The following is a 10,244-nucleotide window of genomic DNA, read 5'->3' on the forward strand; positions in this document are numbered from 1 at the left end:
GAGCCCGAGCCGGAGCGGGGCGGGCGGGGCCGGGGCGGGGCGCGGGGGGCGTCCCGGGGATTCCCCGCCGCCCCCGCCCCGCCCCGCGAAGGAACCAGACTGCACGGCCGGCCCTCTGGCGCAGGCGGAGGGGGCCCGCCCGCCGGTGCCCACTCACCGGGCTGTGCCCACCCCCGACCCCGCGCCCAACAGCATAACCGCGGGAGCCTCGGGTTTGTGAAAAAAAATTTATTCATCTTCCCGGAAACTGAAAAATAAACCTATGTACAAACAGGCAGGCCAGGGTCAAGCGGCCCCTCCCCCTCGGGCTTCCTCGGGATCCCAGGCCGCCCGGCCCCTCAGAGCCCCTTGCGCTGCCTCTTGAGGAAGGACAGGGTGTAGTCGCTGGGCGTGGACGCCTTCTGTTTCTTCATCTGCACTTGGGACTGGGCAGTGAGCTGCAGCTTGATGGCGCTGGAATTGATCTTGGTGGCCACCAGCAACTCCTTCATGCCCTTCATCTTCTCGCTCTGGAAGGTGAGCACAGGGCCCTCGGGGGGCGGGGAGGCCGGAGGGGCTGGGGCTGGAGCTGCTCCTCCCCCCTCGGGGCCTTTGGGAGCCCCTGGGGCCACCCCGGGCCTCCTGGGGATGCTCTTGTCTAGGGCCAGCTTTTTTGGGGGGGGTGGCTCCTCAGGCTTGGACTCTCGCCGGGGCCCCCTCCTGCGGCCCTCCCGGGCCTCCTCGCCCCACGGTTCCTCGGTCTCTGCTGTCTCTGCTTCCCGGCTTACAATCCGGACCTTCTGCCGCACCTGGGGACCCACAGGAAGGTTGATCCTGCCCCTCCCCCCCGCCGCTGTTGTCAGAGGGTACCCCAATCTGGCCTCCCTCCCAGCCTCTGGTGGGTAGCATCTGGGGCCCCGGCTCACCTGCCCCTCGAAGCGCCCCAACGACTGCACCAGAAAGGTGGCCCAGCCCACATGCAGCACGGGCGTGGGGCTGCCCTCCTCCCACTTGCAGATGCCATCATAGAAGCGAAGGAGGTGGGCGAAGCACTCAGGATCCTGCAGGGCTGAACCCTGGGCTGGGGAGCCCTGGGAAACACGAGGCTTAGGCCTCTGCAGCTGAGCTCCCTGGCCCGAACTCCCCACAGGGACACACCAGGGGCTCAGCTACAAGGGGCTCCCGTCTCCTGCAGCTTCGAGTTCTAGGAATGGCCCCTGGACGGCCACTGACCCCCCTCTTCTCAGAATAACACGTTTAAATGCATAAGATTGGGTTACAAAGGTGACTGCCCCCAAGATTCCAAACCAAGGTCCCAGAGGCCAGGGGCAGCAGGCCCGAAGCCCCCTCTACCTGAGTGTGCTCTCCGCCTCGATCTTCCCCGGTCTCCGCCAGGGCGGCGGCCTCCTTCAGCAGGTTGGGGACCACATCATTGGCCACCTCAAAGAATTCCTTGTAGATTTCCTCATCCTCCCGGCAGTAATTGTAGCTGGGAGGAGGGAGGCTGAGTGAGCACAGACCACCCCAGCCTCCTTCCCCAACCCCCTCTTCAGCCCCTTAGGCAGTGACAAGGAAGAAAGGACTGTCCCTAGCTCCCCATTCACCCAAGCAGTGAGAAGGGGTCTGGGGGATCCGAGGAGGGCAGCGTGCTTGAGGGAAGAAAGGAAGAACAGGCAGGTGCCTCACTCCTGGATGACGGTGGCTGTGTCCGCCCAGGCCTGCAGGGCTTCTCGGACACTGCGGTTCCGGCAGTGGTAGCCAGCCAGGTACATGTAGGGGTAGATGTGCTCATCCCGATAGTAGGTCTTGGCAGAAGCGATGCCCTGGGGGTGGGGGGGTCAGAACCTCAGGACACCATCTATCCAGCTGGCCTGCGGCTCTCCTTTGTGGTCACCGTCACCAAAAACTCCCTGACTGCCCCAGGCCACATCAGCCCAATCGTGCTGTCCAGGGCACAATGTCCAGCTGCGGACTTGGGCTGGGCACGTCACAACAGTGGGCAAGCAGCTCACAAGCCTATGGCCCTAGGAGCCTACGAAACACCCAGAGGCCCCCCCCCACCAGGATGCCTTCAGGCCCAGGCCAGCAGAGCCTGGAACACGCCCGTTGGCTGGTTACTGTGGACTGTGGGTATCTGGGGTGCTGTCCTACCCGCCCCAGCTGGGAGCTCCACGAGGGTAGGGGCTGCCTTCCTCTGAGGTCCACTGTGTTGTGCTGTGCTGTGTTCTCGAGCTGCAGCAGCACAGGGACCCTGCTCTTACCTGAGCCCGAGGGCCGGAGCCCTGTGCCGGGCCTTCCTTCCGTTCCGTTCCGCCTCACTCCCCGGACCTCTCCCTGGCTCTCTGCATCCTCCCTGCCCTACACACTCACATGCCCCTTCCCCCACTGACGCACACACCTTATGGTAGATGGTGAGAGGGTCCGGCCGGCCAGGCGTGGGCTCTAGCTCCTCCAGGTCTGCCAGGTTCCCCAGAGCCATTGGGTACCTGCAGAGAAGGCATGGGACCGATGCCCGCCACAATCCGGGCACCCAATGCTCCCCGTCCCTCCACCTTCCTCCTGCCCCTCTCCATCACTCACCTTTCCAAGTGTCCCAAGTCATAAAGCAACCAGAGAAGTTTCTGTGGGTTAAAAATGACAGAGATGTGACCTGAACCTGGGGGTCCTGCAAGGCTAGGAGCCTGACCCTGGAGGGCTGGAAGGGACGCGAGGCTGGCAAGGCGTTCAGGGCCTGGTCCTGGGGAAAACCAATGAGAAACTAAAGCCTGGTGGCCAGCAGGGGGGTGGGGGTCCGGGGCCTCACCTGCTGGAGCTGCAGCAGCTCCAGGGAGTCCGTGTGCAGATCAATGGAGGGGTTGATAGCACACACCATGAAGGCCACCTCCATCTTTCGGTCACAACGCAAATAGGAGCCTTTTAGATACAACCAGCTCTTAGGGGCAAGACAGGGGAGAGTCAGGTTAGCTTTCCCTCCGGACAAGCCCTCATTCCCCCTTCACTCTCCCTCTCCTGGGGAGCAGCATGACTTGGGGGCCAGTGAACTGTGCCCCACGGGGAGGGGCTGTAGCTGTCAGATAATCCCTGGGGAAGAGCGGGAGGGCTGAGGGGGACGGCATTACTCGCTCAGCCACGCCGGCGTTCACCGTCTGTCCCCTTCGGTCCTCGTTGCCTTTCCCGTGCCACGTAACCTCAGCCGTCTGCTCTCCATCGGGGCCAAACACAACCCAGGCATGGTCCTCAGACAGGGCCAGGTGGACATCTCGGAGGCCCAGGGCCTGGCAGGCCCCCACCACTGCAAAGGCCACCCCAGAGCTGTCCAGCTTGGTGCCTGTAAGCAGAGAAGGGAGGGGACTTCTACCAGCCCTTACCCTGGAGCCAGGCAGAAGGAACTACAACCAGGCCTCCCACCTGGGCCCAAGCCATCCCTGGGCCAGGTAGCAGACTCCTTCCCCTGTTCCATACCCTCCCTTCTTTGTCTCCCCCTCCTCTAGGAAACCTGTTCACATGAGCTCAAGTCATCGCCCCCAGGGCCCTGTGGTCTCTGCCTCTGCCCTTGAGCACGCTTCTGCACTGGTATGTTGTAAATTAAAAGGCACCAGCCTCTGGACTGTGATTTGCCTTGCCAGCTCTTCTCACAATACTGTCTCCCGAGATTCCTGAGGGAGAGACAAGGCAGACCTCCAGCGACCCTTCCCACCTGGCTCTGGGTTCCAAGGATGGCATCATGGGGTCCAGGCAGCCTCTCAGGCCCCTTCTGGCTCTGCCTCCAGGATCCTGGGACCAGAACCCAGCTTCCTCCCCAAGGCCAAGCCCTATCTGTGACCCGGGGCAAGGGCAAGGCCAGGCTTCTTGCCTCTCCTAAGAAGTCAGCACACACATGTCTGGAGTGCACCCCCCTACAGTGCACCTTGAGTCTGCCTCTCCTCCCTCATGCTCCATGCCAGGGACTGAGGCATCTCAGCCTTGGCAGAAAGGGTCCCTTTCCCCACAAGCCCAAACCTGTGATGAAGCTGAAAAGGGACTGGATGTGAGCTCGGTCCTTGAAGTAGGAACGGCTCAGGCTGTTCCATATGACATCAGAGACTTTCTTCACCAGCTCTCTGCTAGAAACACCCCCTTCTCGGGGGTAGAGAGACAGGTCTACCGCGCCTCGGATCTGGGCCGTGAAGCGGGCGTGGAGTGCTGCGATGATGGAGAGGTCAGCCACCGGGAAGTAGGTGAGGCCGCCCGGGGGGTCGGGGGCAGGGCTGGGCTGGAAGGTGAGCTCGGGCACATTGGTGGGGATCACTCGATTGACAGCGAGGAAATGCTCCACAAAGCCCAGCACCAGGGACAGCAGCACCAGGTCGGGCTCCTCCCGGTTCAGCTCGGCTGCAAAAAGCCTCACCACATCATCAATGGAGCGCAGAGGAAACAGGTTTTTCTGGGCAGCCTTCAGCCCCATGGCGACCTGGGCAGAGAAGAAGGGAGGACTCTGGCCCTGTCACCATGCCCAGGTGGGACCATCCCAAAGGCCCACGTCCTTCCCTCAAGCTGCCCTCCCAGCCTTTACCCTCCCTGCCTTTGATAAGAGCCTTTGACCATGGTCCCCGACCCCCAGGAGTCATCAAACTTTCCTACTTGAAGCTCCCTAAAGGCTTTGCTTCTCACTGACCTCTCTGGAGGTCCCTTTATGACCTCCCCATCAACACATCCCAATTCAGGACCTCCTCTCATTTCTCTTTACCCGTCCTTGGGGCTCCCTGCCCTGAGGAACCCTATGTTCAGGAGCCCCACATCTTCATCTCCCTATCCCCCTACCTTTCCCTTCTCTGCAAGTCTCACCTCAACCCCAATTCCTGTCCCTCATCCCCCCGTCTCACCTCCCCTTCCCTAAGAGTCCCATCATAAACCTCTCCCATCCCTCTACACTGCCCTTCCCCCCCCCCCATTTACAGGACATAGGACTGATGAGAACCTTAGAGACCATCTAACCAAAGTCTTATTATGTAGACGTGGAAACTGAGGCCCACTGAGAAAGCGCACTTGGTCAGGGGCAGAGGGGAGAGACAGAACTGGGACTGAGGTTGGTGCTGTCATTCCAAAGCCTGAATTCTTTCTCCCTCTATCTCACTTCAGCTTCACACACCCCTTCCCTTAGTGTCTGGGGTTTGAATTCTGGCTAGTGGGACATTAAGCAAATCCCTTCCTCTCTGACTTCAGCAGCCTCAAGAGCACAATTGAGGGGGTATGACTCTTACAAACTCACACTTTCCCCCTCATTTCCTCTCCCTCCAAGGGAGAGAGTGGCTTCTGCTCCCTTACTGGAGTCCCTATGCCAACGTGGCAGGATGGTGTGATACCAGCCCCTTTCACTCTCCAGGCCTGAGGCACCCCTTCTAGACCCCTTAGTAGAGAGGAAACTCCCTGAGGGAAGGAACTTTCCTTTGTGTACAGTTCTGGCATTTCAATGCCTGCTGCTGAATTGGAAAAGAAAGAGCGCTAGACCTCCCACCTGCCTACCTTGGGCAAATCCCTTGCTCTGCTCTGAGCCTCAGTTTCCCCATCAGTAAAACTAACACGTCGAGTTAGATAACCTCGAAGGGCCCTTCTGGCTCTACATGGATAGATCCTGAGCCCAATTCAGGAACCCTTTTACCAGCTCCACCCTCTTCTTTTCAGTGTACCCCTCTCTAACACATACCCCTCTTTTGAGTAGCAGGGGGGCTCCCCCAGCAGCACCTTCCCCATTTTTACATGTCTTTTATGGGGGTGCCTCTCCCCTTCCCCTAAGACCCGACCCTTTCCCTTCCCCCAGGATCCTGCCCCCCTGGTCACCCATGGCCCTCTTTCCCCTCAAAGACCCCTCCCTTTGCCTCTCCCCCACCCTCCCTCGGGACCCCGCCCCCGCCCCCTCCCTTGCTACTCCAAGCTTCCCTCCCCTGAGTTCCCTCCCCTTCCCCAAGACCCCAGCCCTTCCTTTCCCCAGGATCCCAACGCCTCTCTGTTCACCTATGCCCCTCCCCTCCACGACCCCTACCTTCACTTCCCCCCCAACCACCCTCCTCCACGACCCTGCCCCCTCCTGTCACCCAAGGCCCTCGACCCCTCCAGGACCCTTGCCTACACCTCCCCGGCCCCTCCCCCACGACCCTCCCTGTCACTTCAAGCCCCTTCCCCCTCCCTCGCACCTGCAGCTCCTCCCCCTCCCCTTGTTTCTGCTCCTCTCCCTCCCCACGGTCTGCTGCCCCCTCCCCCGTCCTCCTCGGGTCGGGCCAGAGCCCCAGTGGTCAGCTGCGACCCCCTCTCCCGGGCCCCCAGCCCCCGGCCCCGCGCCCACCTCCGCTCGTACATCCCACACAAGGAGCTTGCCCAGGAGCCCGCGGGGCCCGGAGCATGCCGGGAGATGGAGTCCGCTCCGCCCAGCACCCACGCGGAGCTTGCTGGGAGATGGAGTTCCCGCCGGCCGCTGTCGCTCACGCACAGGAACCCCACCCCGGAAGGCCGCCTCGGGGCTCAGGGCGGAGCCGAAGGGGCTCTTGGGAAAAGCGGTTGGACGCACCTCGGTATCTCCAGGACGGAAGGCGGACGCCGGAAGCACGTGTCTCTCCGCCACACTGGATTCTGGGAGTTGTAGTTTCGGATGCTGACCGCGTGTAGAGGCGCATGAACAGTAGTAGCACAAATGTCTCAGACTTCGAAGGGGATTGGGGAGAATTGTAGAGGGAGTTCAGGCCAACCCGTGCTTGACCAGGAACCCCGTCCCCCCTCACCTCCCACCCCATCCAGCCTCTGCTTGGAGACCTCCCTGGATGGGGAGCACACTACCTCCAGAGGCAGCCCGGCCTCCTTTTGGCACATATTTCCTCCATCTCTCTATAACTGCCGCCCACTTCTAGTTGTGCTCCCTGAGTGCCCGCCGAACGAATGGACGAAAAGGAACAAATCCTCAGTGATGAAATTTCAGGCAGCACAAAGGTCTGCCTTCCTCCCATGTCAGATGACAGACAAACCTGTCAATCAACCCTTACTGATCACCTGCTGTGTGTCTGGCACTGTGCTAAGCCCTAGGGATATAAAAAGAGGTAAAAGACAGGCCCTGCCCTCAAGGAGCTTACAGTCTAAAGGGGGAGACAACGTGCAAAAAACACATATGAAGCCGGAGCTACATATGGGACAAATAAGAAACACATTCATTAGCAGAAGGAAGGCACTAGAACTGAGGGAGAGGGGAAAGGCTTCCTGTAGATGGGGGATTTTAGCTGGGACGTGAAGGAGGCAAGGGAGGTCAGTAGGTAGAGATGAGGAGGCAGAGATTGCTCAGGGATGGGGAGACAGACAATGAAAACACGGGCAGTCAGGAGACAGAGCAGCCAGGAGGCCAGCGTTGCTAGATTCAAGAGTCAGGTGTAAGCAGACTGGAAAAGGAGGAGGGGCAGGTTAGGAAGGGCTGTGAAGGCTGAACAGAGCACTGTATTTGATCCTGGAGGCCATAGGGAGCTCCTGGGGTTTATGCAGTATGGGGTGACATGGTCAGACTGGGCTTCGGGAAAATCACTTTAGATTCTGAATGGAGTAGGGAGAGGCTTGAGGCAGGCAGACCCTCCAGCAGCTATTACCATAATCCAGGTGCGAGGGGATGAAGGTCTGCACCAGTGTCAGAGGAGAGAAGGGGGCGCACTGGAGAGAAATTCCGACAAGCCTTTACAAGAGCTCAGATACTGGAGGGAGAGTGAGAGAGAGTGAGGACTCTCAGGATTAGGTTGGGAGCCTGAGGAACTGGGAAGATGGGGGTGCCTTCTACAGTCACAAGGAAGGTAGAACAGGAGGAGGGTTCAGGGGGAAAGGAAAGGCAAGATTGGAAGTCAGCGGAGGCTGGGGCAGGAGAGGTAGATGTGAGAATCTTCAGCATAGAGATGGTCATTAAATCCATAGGAGCTGGGGAGGTCCCCGAGTGAAGCAGTCTAGAAGGAGAAGGGAAGAGGGTCCAGGCCAGAGCCCTGAGGGAGCCCTGTGGTTAGAGGGAGGGATTTGGAGGGGGATCCAGCCAAGGAGACAGAGGAGGAGCCGTCAGAGAGGGAGGAGGAGAACCCAAAAGGCACCCAGAAACTTCAAGATGAGTGGTTAGACTCAGTGTCCCGAGGCTGCTGGCAGCTCAGCCCTTCTGTGATCTAGGTTCCGAGTTGCCAAATGTAGATTCCACTTCTCTGTCTCTTGCATCCATCCCCTTCTCTCCAGTCATGTAGCCTCTACCCTCCTTCCAGCCCTCGTGGCCTCATGCGTCCACTGTCGTGATGGCCTCCCTGCCTCTGAGCGCTCATTCTCCAACCCAGCCTCCCCCCGGGCTGCCAAAGCGCCAAATCTTTCTGCAGCTCTAAGCCCCCAGGGCCCCCAGGGTCTATTGCCTCTAGAATAAAAAGCTCAGTGTTCTACCTGAGATTGAAGGGCCTCCACTAACTGGCCCCCACCCACCGTTTCAGGCAGACGTCATGACTATCCTTCCTATACTCTCTAACTTGCACGTGTATGCTCCCAGTAAAATGTAAGCTCTTTGAGGGCAGAGATGGTTTCATTTGTCGATCACTTGATAGTTTGCAATATTCAAGCAGACCCCTTTCCCCCACCCTCCCAACACACACACACACACACACACACACACACACACACACAGAGTATGTCTTTACTAGATGTGACTTGGAATGATCTCTACAGGGCACAAGCCACCAGGTGGCGCTCAAAGCTTGGACTACCCTGGCTCCCTCCTGCTTAATAATTGCTCTCTGTACAGTCCCTAGGTTTTTTTTTTTGTTTTGTTTTTGATCTAGAAAAAAATGTGTTGGAATAGATGACCTCTAAAGTCCCTTCTAGCTCCGACTCTGATCTCCTGAAATAAATCTTTAGAGAGCGGGAAGAAGCCAACGTGAGAGGGGAGGGCAGTCTCCATCACATCCCTCTCCCCAGCCGGCTAGACTACAGTAGGCTTGGGGAGTATCCCTGTGGGTGAGATCTGGGACTTTCGTGGTTGAGCTAAGCTGCCTTGCTCCCCATGAGAGAGCTCCTTCTCTCCATTGTCGGGCATATACTGTCCTATGTAGACTTTCTCTGACTTCTAATTTGCTGTTGATTTGGACAGATGGTTTTCTTGACTAAGTGCTGAGTGGAACTGGTATTTGGTGGGAAAGGGGTCAAGCCTTGCATATCAAGTTTGGGGTCCAGCTCCCCCCAATAATAAAAGTGATCAGAAGTTAGCTTGAACCTGAAAAGCATATCCCCTGGACTATGTAATTGTTCAGTTGGGTCTGACTCTTTGTGACCCTGTGGACCAGAGCATGCCAATGCTGTCCAGGGGGTTTTCTTGGCAAAAACACTGGCTTGGTTCGCCATTTCCTTCGCCATAGGATTAAGGCAAACAGAGGTTAAGTGACTTACCCAGGGTCACACAGCTAGCGTCTGAGGTCACATTTGAACTCAGGTCTTCCTGACTCCAGTGCTTCCGACATGTAAAGGAGCAGATAATCCTAGCCCCAATTTCCGGGTTCCCCTCCCTTGGAGAAGGGTGGGGAGAGAAGGGAGAGATGTCCACTCCCCTCGAGTAGCACAACTCCCCCACACTACATGTGAGCAGACAGCTCCCCGCCACAAGCAGGGGCTTGCAACCTTTTGACTAGCCATGGAAGCCGCGCACATATACTTTGTGTCGATTTCTTTGCTACCTTGAAAATGCTCCTATGAAGGTTTTGGTGTATGTGGGTGTATACGCCCATGGTACGCTGGGTACACTTCTATCTTTGACTTCCTTGGGGTGTATGCCTGCCTGCTTATCAGTGGGAACTCTGCGTTGCCCCAAGTAATTCGCTCACTCTGCATTTAGATTATTAAAGAATTACTATCGGCTCCTGGGAAGCACGGAGTACCTCCTAGCCGACGTCCAGAGGAATCAGGAAAGAGGTCCAAAACACCTCCCTGGCCCAGCCTCCTCCTCTACGTATCTGGCCAATGAGAAGCAGACCCGCCCCCCAAATCAAAGAGCTGAAACTAAAGGTCAAAGGGCAGAGTGGAACCGCTCACAGCCGCCCCAACCCCGCCCCCCCATCCCCAAGGACTTCAGAGATCCAGAAAAGGCAAGGGAAGGCGTGGGCAGCCGGAGTAACAAGTGACTTCACGCCTAGCCTAGCACAGAGCCGTCTCCTGCACCCCTCTGCCCTTGGCCCCATCGCATCCCCAGGTTCTCTGAAAGCCTGATGAAAGAAACTGGTGGGAAGAGCCAGCCCTTCCTCCCGCCCTCC

The 10,244-nt window shown here is 58.3% G+C and overlaps 1 protein-coding gene across 2 annotated transcripts; it reads right to left on the reverse strand.

Annotated features, from left to right (window-relative positions):
* Positions 1-213: 213 nt before the first annotated feature.
* MEN1 (menin 1) lies at positions 214-6,605 on the reverse strand. Of its 2 annotated transcripts, none has more exons than XM_020968223.2 (10): positions 6,521-6,605; positions 3,979-4,429; positions 3,099-3,307; positions 2,783-2,911; positions 2,560-2,600; positions 2,378-2,465; positions 1,666-1,802; positions 1,333-1,468; positions 906-1,070; positions 214-788 (listed from the first exon to the last, which is right to left on the reverse strand). In XM_020968223.2, exons 2-10 carry the CDS (start codon positions 4,421-4,423, stop codon positions 339-341), a joined length of 1,800 nt encoding a protein of 599 aa, XP_020823882.1. In that variant the 5' UTR covers positions 4,424-4,429; positions 6,521-6,605; the 3' UTR covers positions 214-338. The 2 variants fall into 2 exon arrangements, with proteins under 2 accessions (XP_020823882.1, XP_020823881.1); XM_020968222.2 differs by lacking the exon at positions 6,521-6,605 and adding an exon at positions 6,299-6,376.
* Between the last annotated feature and the right edge of the window lie 3,639 nt (positions 6,606-10,244).

The sequence above is a fragment of the Phascolarctos cinereus genome, unplaced genomic scaffold, assembly GCF_003287225.1.
Source record: "Phascolarctos cinereus isolate Bilbo 61053 unplaced genomic scaffold, phaCin_HiC Scaffold_9;HRSCAF=440, whole genome shotgun sequence".
In the NCBI taxonomy this organism is placed as follows: Eukaryota; Metazoa; Chordata; class Mammalia; order Diprotodontia; family Phascolarctidae; genus Phascolarctos; species Phascolarctos cinereus.

Coding starts and splice junctions, on each gene's coding strand:
- MEN1 (XM_020968223.2), bottom strand. CDS start 4,423: ATGGGGCTGAAGGCTGCCCAGAAAAACCTGTTTCCTCTGCGCTCCATT. Junction 1,803..2,377: donor CTCTCACCATCTACCATAAG/GTGTGTGCGTCA, acceptor CCCCACCCCCAG/GGCATCGCTTCTGCCAAGAC. Junction 789..905: donor TGGGGCGCTTCGAGGGGCAG/GTGAGCCGGGGC, acceptor GTGGGTCCCCAG/GTGCGGCAGAAGGTCCGGAT.